The sequence below is a fragment of the Phyllostomus hastatus genome, unplaced genomic scaffold, assembly GCF_019186645.2.
Source record: "Phyllostomus hastatus isolate PE091 unplaced genomic scaffold, TTU_PhHast_1.1 phas_scaffold_385, whole genome shotgun sequence".
Classification (NCBI taxonomy): domain Eukaryota; kingdom Metazoa; phylum Chordata; class Mammalia; order Chiroptera; family Phyllostomidae; genus Phyllostomus; species Phyllostomus hastatus.
Genome location: NW_025334026.1, coordinates 3,775,826 through 3,791,354, shown reverse-complemented (window position 1 = coordinate 3,791,354; position 15,529 = coordinate 3,775,826). Strand labels below are relative to the sequence as shown.

The following is a 15,529-nucleotide window of genomic DNA, read 5'->3' as shown; positions in this document are numbered from 1 at the left end:
ATTACTTTGTACACTGAATTACCTTTCTGAACAGATTTTGTGGAAAATATTTTCACATGCCACTCTCAGAATTGGTATTAGAAAATTTTAAACACGTGCAAACTCTCACATTGCCCCATTCTCTCTCACCAAACCAACTATGATATAGATAAAATAGAATTAGTTTTTATTAATTTTCCCACAAATGAAAAGGTAAGTTGCAAATCATTTTTAATTACAAGTAAACTGGATAGAAGCATGTACATTATTCAAAGTCGAGGAGTGGGCAATGGAAATTTCCCGTGTTAGAACTTAAATGCCTTTTCTTTCTCACTGCTCTCTCTCAAGACCGAATCTCACCTGATCCTACCATCACGACTCCAGTTCACAGACCTTCAGAGTCTTGGGACTTTCCAGCCTTTGAGACTCAGTTCGGGCAGCTCCTCTATGAAGCCTTCCCAGATTACCCAGGGCACCATGATTTCAAAGTACCTATTGCTTCTGCCACTAACCTACAGTTGGGTGGCATTACTTGAGTAAAATTCAAGCTTTCTATTGACCACTTGTTACAGATGCTGATGAAGCAATGAGTGATGAATTGGATTAGATGTCCTGAGAACCAGATTAACACTTTGTTTTTACTTATACTCCCAACTAGACTATGAACTCTTAATATGGTTATCATGTTGTTTATCCCCTTTACAGTCCATTTAATAACATTTGTTATTAAGGGTGGTCACATCCATTTGTGTATTAGATTCCCTGCACTGAGAAACCATTTCAACGATTTGTGTAGGAGGCCTACCTCTGAGAATAGAAATGGAAACTGGCAGTCCAAAAGGATAGGACCCGGGCACTCTTGATTTTAATGGTAGCATCAGGGCCAAGAAGACAGCTCCCAGGGCCAATGACATCATCAGTGAGAACCAGGGAACCAGGAAAGAATGCCAGGGAGGAGACACTAGAGCTACAGGATAAATACCCCAAATGCCTGGACCTAGGACAGGATTTGTGACCCCTGAGTTCAAGCTCACTATGAGAGAATCAGAAATCCATATTCTGTAAGGGTTTTTTAAAGAAATTCTTTTGACATCCTCCCAATTTACCTTTTGTTTTCTACACATATTAGGTTAAGTTGCTTTGAAAATCCAGTCTACCTCAACTCCATTAAGGAAAACGAATTATAGGTTTTTCCTTTGCCTGAGAAAACATGAGACCAGAAGAACATGGTAAGGCAACACAACCAAGTTACAGAAACCTTACAGAATGGGGTAATTTGAAGGTAGAATGGGGGTCCACCTACCTGGCTCTAAGTCCTGGAAGGTCTAGAGTACGTTTTACCAAGGATGGCAGCATTTTAAAACAGACCAACATTGCATTATTTGGAATAAGTTCCATTCCTCACACAAAAACACAAACGTACACTTGCATTAAAAATTGAACATGTGTTATCTGCAAAAATTCAGAAAATGCATGGTAGATATCAATATGTTCTATACTACAGGGTAAAACATTATTGAGCAAAGATTATCATAGTCTTTAAAGAATAATAAGCTTTTTCCCCTTCACAGTATAAACAAGGTCTGTTTTCCCAATTACTTTCATACAAAATGTACACACTATTCTTCCAAGATAAAAGGAATGCTGAAGCTCAGCTCAGAGATTGCAGATAGTACTTACTGGAGTTACTCTGTATATATATATATATTTTTTTAATGACAACATTTGTCTTATATATTGTGAAATAGCTTTTCTGTGATATCAACTACTTTTAAGACAATACAAATAACAAATTTAGATTTTTAAAATTAAAGTTATTAGGTGACATTGGTCAGTAAGATCATATAGGTTTCAAGTGTACATTTCTATGACACAAGATCTATGTGTTGCACTGTGTGCCCTCATCACAAAGACAAATCATCTTCCATCACCGTGTATCTGGCCCCTTTTCCCCTTTACTACCCCTCACCTGCTTCCCCCTGGTAACCACCATACTCCTGTCTGTGTCTGTGAGTTTCAGTTTTATGTCCCACAAATGAGTGAAATCATATGGTTCTCAGCTTTTTCTGACTAATTTCGCTTAGCATAATATTCTCCAGATCTATCCATGTTATAGAATTTAAAATTAAACTATCTAGAAATTTCTAACCATTGTCCCAATAATGTAAAATAAAATTCTAACTGATCATATATTCATAAAGTTATATACTTATGGCTTACATAAATTTATATTACAAGTTATATGCTTAAAATTTTTAAATATACATTCTTAAATTAATCTTAAATATAAATATAAATATAAATTCTCAAGATAAATTTATTAACATTTCAGTGCTTCACATTTTTAAAAATTTATTTTAAAGAGAAAGAAGAAGAGGAAGGATGGAGTAAGGAAGGGAGAGAGAGGAAACTATCAATTCGTTTTTCCACTTATTTATGCATTCATTGGTTGACTCTTGTATGTGCCCTGACTGGGGATCAAACCTGAACCTTGATGAATCAGAATGATGCTCTAACCAACTGAGCTACCCAGCCAGCACAATGCTTCACACCTTTAAATTTGTGCAATATTCCAGTGGAAGCAACAGAATTGTGGTTCAGTTCTTATATGAAATTTGCTGAAACGTTTTGAGATACTCATATAATTGTTAAAACCATTTGTTTTGAGGTAAGACAAACAGTAAATATGAAAGACTGAATCAAATTTCTCTTGTTTACCTTAAAGGTTACCTATAAAAATTTAATTTAAATATTTGATTTTTTTAAATATAACATCAGCATGAAGTTTGGGGTAACTATTTTCCCTGGAAACATACAAGGCCTGTCCAGAAGGCATTCAGCCATGTAATATGAAAAATAGAGACATTTATTGAAGAAGATACAAAATACAAGAAATATTGTACATAGGACAATGATGCCTCAGTCCCCTTCAGAGTAGAAATCTTGGGACCTCACACAGTTCTCCCAATTGCCATCAGCTGCCCTGTTGTATTTTCCTGAATCTCACTGATGGTCTGAAATCTTTCCTGTCAAAGGTGATTTTAGTTTCAGGAAAAGTCCCAAGTCCCAGGACACCAAATCTGGGCTCTAAGGGGAATGAGTCACCTGGGTGATTTGATGTTTTGCCAAAAAACTCTGCACAAGATGTGTTACATGAGTGATCATGTTGCCATGATGAAGTTGCCAATCACCAGTTGCCCATAGCTGCAGCCTTCTGAATCATCTGAATAGTTTCCTCAGAGAAATGTTCAAACTCAATGCAAAATTTGATGCAGATTCATTGCTTTAGTTGTTCAGTCATTTTGAATGTGATGGCCACACAGTACACATGCTCACTCAGTGGCATCTACCACCCCCACTGACTAGAACAGTGAAGTTGTTATTGTTCACGCATGTGCATTCCCATCCACTCTCCTTGGCTGCCAGGTTACACTAATGTCACACAAACTGTTCTCATTATATAAACAATGACTGGACTTTTTCCATACAGATCTCTTATGAAATAGAATTCTTCCTTCCAAAGGAAGAAAAATTCTTATTTTTTTAATCCTCACCTAAGGACATGCTTATTGATTTTAGAGAGAAGGGAAGAGAGAGAGAGAGTGAGAGAGGGAAAAAAAACATCAAAGTGAGAGATACACTGATCGCTTGCCTCTCAAACACACCCTGACCAGGGACCAAACCCTCAACCTAGGTATGTGCTAAGAATCAAACTCATGACCTTTGGTTTTGTGGAATAATGCTCTAACCAACTGAGCCACACTGGGCTGGGGCAGAAAAATTCTTTCTTTTTTTTTCCCCCAAAACTTCACTCAATATATTTCTTTAAGAAGTAAAATTTTACATGTCTGCGAAATGAGGTACTGAATATGGTCAAAACTAAAAAATATTAGCTAAAAAGCACTCAACATAAAAATTACAATAGAAGACATCAAATATATTCTATACCAATCAGACACTACTTTTTTATGATATAAAATATACTTACAGAACTTTAGTATCAGCATAAAATAATTATATAGTATTGGAGTGGGGAGGAACCTGGTTACTTAATATTGTCTTTGATTGAGTTCTATGTAAATAGAATTTTACTATTAAGAACTATTTTGATATAAAAAGTAATCAGATCCAACTATTTAGGGATAACCTGAGATGTTAGAAAATAGATGTATACAATCAAAACAGGTTCCTTAAGTGGCATTAATAATTAAAGGCATCGAGTATAATTAAATGGCCTTAAAATATTAGAAATAGTAATAATTACAAAATGTCATTTAACCACTGTTATTGGTATTTACCAAAGTACTGAAGAAGTGAAAACATTAGAAAAGTAATAATTTCAGGCTAGAATGAGGAAAAAAGTTTTAAATAAAATTTAAAGTACTTATTGATCATTAAGAAACAAGGGGGCCTATGGCATAATAATTCTTTCAATGGAGCACATAACTGCAGGTAAGTAGAGAATTTTATCAGCAGGCAATTTACTGCATTTCAGGAAAAATATTGTCACTTTCAGGGAGTCCTTGATTTCTTATTTCTCTGAGGGCCTTTCAACTTGGTTGGCCTCCTTTGGATGAAGGAAGGTGAAAGCTGACTTCAGTGTGCCATCGCCACTCTGCTGTGAATAGCAAAGGAAGGAGACCCACAGAAAACCGAAGAGTCCAGTGTAAGCTGTTCTCCACTGCACAGGAACAAGGCTAAAGTTGGTCAGCTGTAACAGAAAGAGAGAGCATGTTAGGGCTCCATGTAAATCAGAGCCAGGAGTTAGCACTCTGAGTGGTTTAAAACTCACCTGTACGGGGGGCATTTGAGGTCTTGCTCCCAGGCATATGTTGTCAGTTTGGCTCAAATAAACTCTTATAAAAAATTATTTTAAAACTCACCTGTACAAAAGGCCAGTACATCAGACCACTCTAGAATTAAAACAAAAAACAAACAAACAAACAAAAAACTATATTAGAATGCCTTTTAATCACACACACATACACACACATAATATCCCACAATTCATTCTATGAATGATAAAGAAACACCAGGCAGATAGAATTCGGAGGTGATAACATATGTCAGACTACACCAATTAAATTAAGTTCTCTTAAGTAGAAGAGGGTGGGAAGTTGTGGAAAAAGTTGTTAGGTACAATACATTTATATTATTTATAGTCACGGATTCAGAATGAAAAGTCTACCAGAATCAGTATCAACTCTGTTAGACAACTGCCTTCAAAATAACAACATATATCTATATATTGCAATTTTCCTGTTATCCCAAGCAAATGATACAAGAATATATTTATAAAAGGATCATCAATAAATTTTTTAAACTATACCAAACCATTCTTTATGGAATGATTTGCTAATAACACATTTTACTATTCATGCTATAGAAAAAGTTTAGTTGACTTTTTTTAGTTTTTACAAAATATTTCAAGGTAGACTTATTTTAACAGGATTTAACCTGTACATTCTGACAAAAAAAATCATGATGATGGATTTTTTTCAAAGATATAGGTCTTGGTATGTAAATTATATCTAAAAAAAAGCTAGAGGGTTTTTTTAAAGCCTTTAAAAGCACTATTATACTAATAGTATAAAGGTGGTGTTATTTTCTCTTTTATTTTACTACTTTTTATTTCCTACAGTTCCTACAATAAACCATTGCAATAAAAGTTATTTAAAATAGGCCCTGGCCAGGTAGCTCAGTTAGTTAGAGCATCATCCCAATACACCAAAGTTACGGGTTTGATCCCTGGTCAGAGCACATACAAGAATCAACAAATGAATGCACAAATAAGTGGAACAACAAGCTGATGGTTCCCTCTCTCTAAAACCAATAAATTAAAAACATCTATTTAAAATATAAGCTTATTTAACAATTTACTACTTTAGCAAAAAGGATCAGAAAAGTAAACTCATCCAAACCTGGCTTTACTTCTTATAGCAATGGTTTTCTTTCAGGACGTAACATCATCCAGTGCACAGAGCTTGGCCTCCCCATTCCCCACTAAAAGGCAGAAGGACTCCTCAGAGAAATGGCTGGTTGCAGGGCTGGGGCGGGGGGGAGGGGGTAAAGATAAAAGATGAGCTGGGACATCTTGTTAGGAAAGTAAGGAGGTGATTTTTTTAGATGGGGTTGTCAGAAGAACATAGCAGGCAGCTTGAAGGGATTCTCACTGGCCAAATCTGGGACACTTAAGCACCCAAAATAATTACAGTAATGAATTGTAAGCTTTAAAAAAAAAGAGAATCCCTGAGTCCATACTGCTAATAAATAGAGAAATAAGTGAATAAACAGCTGAGATAGAAGAGCGGGCATTTGTCTGCAGGAGATCACTGAGCACCACCTGGGAAATGTGGGACCAGTGCTGGAGTTGGAAACACCATTTGGCAACCGTTGCCACAGGAAAGGCTGGTTCAGGCAGAACTGCCAGTGGGTGCCAAATATGGGGGTAGGGTGAGTATCCTGATGAGGAAGAGGATATGTATTTAAATGGTCTTAAAGTGCCTCCCTACAGATTGCTTATTAGTTTCAAGAGGAAAAATAGGAAGTAGGCAGTAGGAAAATCAGACACCTTGACCTGACGGTCAAAATTAACATCTCCAGTCAGGGACGGAAGGACATTGGCACCCTCCGCTGTGATACCCTTGAGGAGGATGCGGCACCACAGATGGCATGTTCCAGTCAGGAATGTACACTATCACCTGCACCTAATTGTGAGGAAACGACAGACACACCCCCAAAAAGCAAATGCTTCATTTGGTTTCTTTTTAAAGAGAGGACTATATTCTTCAAAAATATCAGTGTTGTAATAGATTTTAGGAGGGCTAACAAAATGTTCCCAATTCATGGGGACTAAAGAGACATAAGGACTTAATGCACTCCCTGAGCCTAGACTGGATCCTGTACTGGAAGGGAAAGAAATGCTACAAAGGTCATTAGATAGTCAATTGACAAAAATGGAATATGGATGGTACATGCTATAAAAGATTATCATTGTTAAATTTATTGAAGTTAGTAACTATGCTGTGGTTATGAGGACATCTTTTAAAAAAAAACAGATTTTTTAAGAGGGGAGGGAGGGAGAAAGAAAGAAAGAAAGAGAAACATTGATGTGGGAGAGAAACATCTATAGGCTGCTTCTCAGGAACCAAACCCATAACCCAGGCATGTGCCCTGACAAGGAAGCGAGCCAGTAACCCTTTGCTTTGCAGGATGATGCCCAACCAACTGAACCAAACCAGTCAGGGCTGAACAACTGTATTCTTGGAAAATAGATACTGGAGTATCTGGGGTAAGTGGTAATTCCATATGTAAACTAACTCAAACAATTCAGAAAAACAGACAGAATGATGGATGGATAGAGCAAGCAAATAATAAATGGGGCAAAATGTTTATGTGTATTTAAATAAGGGGTATATGGATTTTTTCACACAAATAAATGTGAAATAAGTGTGATTATTACATCTGTGAGAAGCTCAACAAGGCAATTCTGAGGGTTAGGAGACTTTGTAATGGATATAGGTAGTCAGAGAAGGTTTCCTTAGACCCTGGCCTGGTGGCTCAGTTGATTGGAGCATTGTCTCATACACCAAAAGGTTGCAGGCTCCATCCCCGGTGCGAGGCATGCATGGGAGGCAACCAATTGATGTTTCTCTGTGTCTCTCTCTCATTCTTTCTCCCTTCCCCTCTCTCTAAAATCAATGGACATATCCTTGGACGAGGATTACTTTTTTTAAAAAAAGGCTTTCTCAGGAAATGATGTATAAACTAAGGTAAGAAGGAAGGGGAGGTGTGAGTCTAGGGACAGGCTGGGTTGGAAAGAGGCTGCCATGTTCCAGGAAATGAAAGAATTCCAGAGCAGTTGAGGCATGGAGTGGGGAGAGGTAGGCATGAGATGAGGCTGGGTCAGGAGCCCATGGGTGGACAGAACCACCTCTCAGAGGACAAGTTCCTGGACCCCTGGGGTGGCCTCTCAGATGTAAATGTTTTAAGGAGTGTTTTGCATGGAGTGTCAGAGCAAGCAAAGGTGGTGTTGACTTCCCCATCAAATATTTGAGGGGCAAGTTCTCTTTTTACAGGCTGGTCTCTTCCTCCAGGTGGTGAACTTCTGCCAGGCAGGAGTTTAAGTTCATTTCCAAATCCTTAGCTCTGTTATGGTGTTGGTGTTGGCACATAGTCAAAGACTCACACCAGATTCCACAGAGAAGCCAGGAAAAGGTCAGCCAAGGCCCAAGGGGTTCAGATCTGGACAAGGAGCACAGTAGGCTCCACATTTCTGTTAGTGCCATTGGTAGAACCTCTGGGACAAGGTGTCAAAGGAGGACCAGAGAACTGAGCTCCTTCCTCTTCAGGGAGACTGAGCTCCCCATGTGCAGACATGACCTGGCTCACTGTTTAGGCCACTCATATGGGTATTCTTTGAACTGTTGTTACTTTTCTGTAATTTTGAAATCATTCCATATTAAAGTTTTTAAAAACTAATAATGTAACATCATATATATTTCTAAGAGATAATATATCTGAACCACCATGTTGCAGCTAGTAAAAGGAAAAATTGCTTGCTATTTGTACAAAATTAAAAAAAATAAAAACAAAAAACCAAGAAGGTCAAGTACTATTTACATGTAAACAACAAATAAACTAGGGATGTCTTACTTACCTTCACCAGAAGAACTTGGATTGGACAGGGGGATAATTCCTTAGCAGCAAAGAGCCAGTTCTACCTACTCTCACATGTCCCCTGGGCCATGAGTCTTTTGTGACAGATTCCTTTAGGTTGCTTCTTCTGTGCTCTTAGTTTTATTGATCAAACTTCAATCGAAACCTAGTATGAACTCAATTTCTTCCATAGATAATACCTCTAGCTCTGATCTCTCCTCTGTGCATCTGGAAATCTCCCTTTGAGTACCCCAAAAGCACCTGGAATTCAACATTTCCCATACTGAACTCAGCTATCTTGTTTCTCAAACTGTCCTCTACATCCTATGTCAATCAAGTTACTGAAGTCAGAGACCCGTGGGTCATCCTAGATGTGTTCTTGCCCATAATCCCAATTTCTAACTATCCAGACCTACCAACTTTACCTTCTAAATATTTCTCATATTATTCCTACTCCTACTCCTTCCTTATTTCTTATGTGAACTTGGTTACAATAGCTCCCTTGGTTTTTCTTGCCACTACTATTACTAGAGTTCAAGATCTTTGGCATGGCATTTGACATGCAAAAAAGGTAACCTGTATGTCTTCATCAAGGGAGGAGGATCTGAAACACCTGCAAATCCCTGCCTAAATAAAGCCCCTTTCTTTTGCAATTCTGTTTGATTGCTCTTTTTATAAATGTTTGATGTACATATCTCCATAAGATCTATGACATCATGGGAAAACTTGTTCCTTTTCCCAAAATAAAGCAGAACAAAATCACATCTGGGTATCACCATGGGCCCGAGAGTTTTGCATACTCTTTGAGCATAGGAGCTCAGGGAAAGCATGTGGCTTCAATCCTCCCTGTCATCTGCCTTCCAGACATCAAGTGGATGATGCTGGTTCTGGGGCTTGGTATCATTCACTAGAAGATGCTAGAAGCAGCGCAGGCAATTGCTAGGTGTAGCTTGGCACTGCTCTTTATAACGAGTTAAGTAGGTATGAAGTCCTAGACCAGTTTGTACATATTCCATAATCCTGAAAATTGACCTCATTGTAATTTAATAGAACCAAGCATACCCTAGGCCAGAGGTGGAAAGCATCCGTTTTGCCAAGCCTTAAGAACCCTGCTCAACAACCCTTCATTGAATTAATTAATACACATTTGTCAGGCTGGACTGTGTATATTTGTACTGAGCAAACAGTACAAGAAGTGACTTGCCTCAAGCCTAGACATAACCGTAGAAAATACCATCTTTCTCTGTAAACACCTTTATAAGGTTAAGAAGGTTCCTTGCACAGGGACTCAACAGAATGCAACCTGGAAACCTTGACTCTGAATCTGGGATTCATTCGCATTCTATCCTTCTTGCAATAACCTCTTTGGTTCTGAAATTCACTAAATCATAATCACTAACAACAGCAAATATAAGGATATCAGAAATCATTGGGAACACTGACTACAATTCAGAGACACTTACATATAGACACTCTTCAAGTTTCTTTTTAGTTAGCTATCAAAATGTAAGGTTTCTCTGTCAAAATATTATATCTTTGCATCAACCAACGGTAGCCCTAGTTTAAGAGTATCTTTGTTAAAATGTACATAATGTGTAAAATGTACAAAAACATCTCGGTTGCATTTTCAAAAGTCTGTCTTACCTTATATGTATTCCAGAATTTCTGTTTCAGGTCCAAAAATATGTCATCCTTTCCCTGGAGGATACTCATACCTATTTGCAAAAACACACAACAGAAGAATTTTAAAAGATTCAGTAGGAAGAATACTGTGTAACAGTTCAAGTTTCCTACTTCTTTTTTTTTTATTTTAATTGTTGTTCGAGTACAGTTTTCTGCCTTTCAACCTCCCATCCCAACCCACCAAGTTTCCTATTTCAATGTGTGAAGTAACCACCACTATCCCTCACTCAATATATGTCTCTTCTGAGTCAACACAGAAAACAGAATATAACATCCTTTCTAGATAATTTTTTATCCTTACCTAAGGATATGTCTTATTGCTTTTAGAGAGAGAGAATGGGGGAAAGAGAAAGAGGGAGAGAGAGAGAAAGAGAGAGAGAGAGAGAGAGAGAGAGAGAGAGAGAGAGAGAGAGATCATTCAGTTGCCTGCCATACACAACCCAACCAGGGATCAAACCACACACATGTTCTCTGATCAGGAATCAAACTTGGAACCTTTTGGTTATGGGATGACACTCCAACCAGCCGAGCCACCCAGGGCTAAAACTAGAAAAATTTTTAAAGGAATGATAAACATTAAGTGAGAATAGAAGCATATAAAAGTTACAGGGGTTACCCTGGCCAGTGTGGCTCAGTTGTTTGGAGAGTCATCCTATAACCAAAAGGTTGCAGGTTCAGTTCCTGGTCAGGGCACATACCTAGGTTGCAGGTTCCATCCCTGATCTGGGAGCATACTGGAGGCAACCAACTGATGCTTCTCTCTCACATCAATGTTTCTCTCTGCCTTTCTATCTCCCTTTCTCTATCTAAAAGCAATGAAAAGAATGTCCTCAGTTGAGAATAAAGGAAATAATTATAGGGGACTGATTTTTTTAAAACTAATTTACAAAAACAGCAATGTTAGGGTAGTGATACTATTGGTGACGTTCCTTCTCTCCATTTCAAACTTTCTGTGAAATGCTTAAAATTTTTAAAACTTAATTACCTTTTCATTTAAAAAAAAGGCTGATGGACCCTGGGTACTCCAACAAGAGGTTTTTTAGCAATAATTGGAAAGCAGAACACCAATTTAGCCTTCCTAAAAAAATATTGGAAACTTTTATGTTCAACAACCCTGAAAAGAAATTCAGGGAGCAAGGACAAAACCCTCCTGTTTTAGGAAGGGTGCAAAAATGAGTGCTTTAAAAATTAAAGCATCTGGCCGGGTGGCTCAGTTGGTTGGAGCATCATTCCAGACACCAAAAGGCTGCAGGTGCAATTCTAGTCAGGGCACATACAAGGTGATGCGTTTGATCCTCAGTTGGGACACATACAGGAAGCAACCAATCGATATTTCTCTCTCACACCTATGTTTCTCTCTCTTCTCTCTTTCTCTCACTCTCAAATCAATAAACATATTCTTGAGTGAGGATTTTAAAAAATTTCCCCCAAGTCCTACTAGGGGGAAGGGAAATAAAATCTTTTTAGTCTTTGCAGGGGATTCTTACGATAGGACTCTCAGAAGACCCAGCAAGAATACAGGTAATACCTCGTTCCACTTACCCAGCACTACTTAAGTGCTAAGCACTTCATGCACATTATTTTTTTTTTACCTTCCTAACCATCACCTTGAGGGTGGCAGGGTTTCTGAGAAGGAAAAGAGCTCTGGGAGGTTAACAATGGTCTGACACCAACCCAGGTGTGGATTCCAAGCCAGACCTCTTAATCACTACTCAAGCTCCCCAACACACAAGGGACCATTAGATACAGCAGTTTCCAAGTCGGAAGTGCTTCTACTAGGTCCCACCTTCCCCCTTCATTTTAAAAGGAGAACAGGGAAACTGGACCAGAAATCTGAAAAGCAAAACAAAGAAGCAAGTAGGCAGGACTCTATTTCAGGAGCCTTGGGCCTGAACCATAGGCCTCCCCAAGCTGTATTACTGAAGCATCTCTTGGTTTCAGGCAGACTGACAACATTCATTGAGACCGAGAACATGACATGAATGGTGTTGTCTTGAGGGAAGTCACTTAAACCCCTTTGAGCCTCTGTCTCCTCATCTGTAACATGAGAATAATAAGAGTACCTGCCTCACTGGGTTGTTTGAGGATTAAATGGGAATCTGATTCCCAAACTCCCAGCGCCTGGCTCCCAACCCCTTCACCCGTGTGCAAGGCTACCGGTAACAGGCCAAAAGAATCAATCTGCAAATCTGGCAAGGAAGTCACACCCTGGGAAGAGACACGTATCTGACAAACCACGAGATCCCTGCTCTCAGGTCCTTCATTCCCCTGACCTCAGTGACCCTGTGGGCCATGTGGTTGGCTGAGGTTACATCAGGCAGTCCTGTCTTTCTAGTTTTCTGTGGGGTTTGTGAGGAAAGGGACAGAATCTGCCCCTGCCCCCAGGAAGATCTATGGGGCTATACAGGCTTCTACAAGGAGGTGACTTGACCAACCAAACCCAGTTTAGAAGGCACCTATAGCCACTGACAAGAAGACCCTCTTAGGGTGACCTGTGATCCCCAATGCGAAGGCCAAACCCAGGACTCTGATTTTCTTAGGGTATGGGTCTCCCTCCCTAGCCCATTCCCTTCCCGGCTATGGAAATTGAAGACGACAGAAGCCACAGAGCTCTTACCACTATTTTCAGTGTTTAGGGCACTGAGCAAGATTCCCCGGGTGAGACTCTCAGACCGTGAGTTTTCCCAGGAAGGGGCTCCCAGGACACTCACAGATATAGAGTCCTCTATGGCTGGGGTCCCCTTGCATTTCAGTGGCTTTTGATGTGGGGATGGGCCCACTGCCCAGCAGGAAAATCTTAGAAAAGCAGGGAGAAGGCCCTGAGCTGAATTTTCTGGGGAACGTGGCAGGATCTCAGGCTCCATCCACAATGGTCCCATCGTGCCAAGCCCCCTCAGGTTTTGTCCACCAGTGATCAGGAGGCCCCATGGAGGCTCCAAGAGCAGCACCAACAACTAGGTCAGAGTGGTTGCAGCTGCTATGACAGTAAGAGGGTCTCCTCAACACTCTCGTGGACCTTTTTCAGGGGGAAATGGACCCCGAACCCGCCTCCTCCCATCCCAACCTAGCCCCTCACCCCCTGTGGTCTCCAGCCTTGGACTACTGCACAACCCTAGACCGCCGGCTGTGCTTCTGGCCCCCTTGATCCCTGACCCACTGGACGTTGGTCTCCTAATCCCTGGCCTCTCCAGCCATCTCCCAACTTCTTCTCAACTCTCTTAATCCCGCGTCCCCAGACTCCTAGGCCCTTGCACCTTCACCGACAGCCCCCTCCCGGACTCTGAACACCAACCCCCCACCCCCGCCCCCATCAGTCTAACCAGGGCTTACATCCCGGGTCCCAGCCCCTGCCTCAATTCCCCAAATCCTGAGCCTGGCCTGCAGCTCAGGTCCCCTGAACCCCGCCCAGGCATCTCACCGGTGTAGAAAGCCGAAATGGCCACTGGTGCGCCCACTGCTTGGTCCCAAAGGACCTTGGTCAGGATGGCGCGCGGCGTGCGGCCCGGCACCGCGCGCTCCAGCAGGCGCTGCCACACGTAGTTGTAGTTGGCGTGGAAAACCACGGCCACGGTGGCCACGCACCGCGTCCGCCGCCAGTCGGGGGGGCCACCGCTCAGCCGCTGCTGCAGTGCGTCGCCGGCCGAGCAGAGCGCGCCATAAAGCAGCACGTTCGAGAGCCACGGGTGGCGCCCGGCTGCGCGCGGCAGTGCCCACCACCAGCCCGCCATGCCGCGACGTGGGGTACAGCCTGCGACCGCCGCCGTCCTTGCACTCCCGACGCCTCCTTCCGCCACCTGCACCTGCCTCCTCCAGAAGCACAGGAGCGATTGGGCGGCCCACGCACACCCCATCCGTGCCGGCCAATCCTGTGACCACTAGCCATTGCGCCGGCTGAGCTTTTGAAATGAGGCTGGTATCTGGCATTCTTGATCCATTTACAAGAAATGTCCATAATAGAAAAGACCTTGGAGGCAGAAAGGAGTGTAGTGGTTGTCAGGAGCTGGGGGCTGGGGTGGGGGTTGGGGAGTGCTAGGTGACTGCTAATTGGTATGGAGTTCTTTTGGGGGGGTGATGAAAATGTTCTATAATTAGATAATGGTAATGGTTGGACAGAAAAGCATTAAATACACTTTAAAATGGTGAATCTTATGGTATATGAGTTATATGTCTCCCAAAAAAGGTTTGGAGGTGGGAGTGGGATGGGGGGCGTGGGGGTGGAGAATGGAAAGAGTGGGTATGAAAACTCAGTTACCAAGTTGTCACTGTGTTTTAAATGTTTATATGAAAGGAATTCACAGTTTCAACACACAATGCATTAACTTTTGAGAAAAATTGAAAATTTTAAATTTGAGGCCTTTCATGAATATAACTCCTTGAATACTGCCTCCCAGTATACATGCTGAGGCTCCAGGCACTGTCCCAAAAGCAGGGGTTGGGCCGGGGGCGGGGGGTGCACGGGAGACTCAAACAGCAGGTATAATCTCTAACCTCATGGAACTCAGGTTTCTCCTTGCTTCTCTCCAGCCTTTTTTTCTTCCTTCACCATAACCTCCAACCCCATTCTCATTCTCTCTGTCTCTCCCCTTTGTTTACCCTATTTTACTTTTTTAATTTTTAACTTTCAATTTTCAAGTAAATAATTCCAGACAGGAATAAAACTGCAAAACAGTACAGAGTTCCCATACCATCTTCACCCAAGTGGGGGGTGAGGGGTGGGGGCTGGAGACCACACATTCCACTATCCCCACGGATCTTTTGGCTAGCCTAATAGTCAGATAGGCATGAGAGACTGGCAAGAGAAAATAACCAAATTTAATACATACATATGTGTGGGAACCCCATATGCATGAGAGAGTCAGAGGCCCCCACATGGAGGAGGGGTTCAGATATAGAAAGGGGGATTGAGGTACTTGAGACATCCTGAGCTAAGGATGAGGCAACACACCTTGTGGCTTCAGAAGGTCATTGCAGAGAGAGTACATGTTCAGTAATTAGCAACTTACCCTGCCATACAGGTAAGTCAGAAAAGGTTATCTCTGATAATCTTTTATTATGGACAAGGTCACTAGTTCAAGTTCTTCTAGACAGTCAAGGGAAAAGCAAAAGTTTCCTTTAGCTCAGAATAATCCCCATACCATAGAGGCACGTCTTGGGGTGATTCCTTCTGAGCCCTCGCTGAACAGAATTCCTATATGCTCTTCGTCCAAGC

General features: G+C 41.2%; 1 protein-coding gene across 1 annotated transcript; it reads right to left on the bottom strand.

Moving 5' to 3' along the window:
• Positions 1-3,895: 3,895 nt before the first annotated feature.
• On the bottom strand, positions 3,896-14,148 carry MPV17L (MPV17 mitochondrial inner membrane protein like). The gene is made up of 4 exons (XM_045819553.1): positions 13,739-14,148; positions 10,282-10,352; positions 4,863-4,892; positions 3,896-4,690 (listed from the first exon to the last, which is right to left on the bottom strand). Exons 1-4 carry the CDS (start codon positions 14,046-14,048, stop codon positions 4,511-4,513), a joined length of 591 nt encoding a protein of 196 aa, XP_045675509.1. The 5' UTR covers positions 14,049-14,148; the 3' UTR covers positions 3,896-4,510.
• Between the last annotated feature and the right edge of the window lie 1,381 nt (positions 14,149-15,529).

Bases quoted from the DNA above. Each gene is read 5' to 3' on its own strand.
- MPV17L (XM_045819553.1), bottom strand. From the start codon at position 14,048: ATGGCGGGCTGGTGGTGGGCACTGCCGCGCGCAGCCGGGCGCCACCCG. The intron at 4,893-10,281 runs GTAAGACAGACT...TTTTAATTCTAG, and splicing joins AATTCTGGAATACATATAAG to AGTGGTCTGATGTACTGGCC. The intron at 4,691-4,862 runs GTGAGTTTTAAA...TTTCTGTTACAG, and splicing joins TGTACTGGCCTTTTGTACAG to CTGACCAACTTTAGCCTTGT.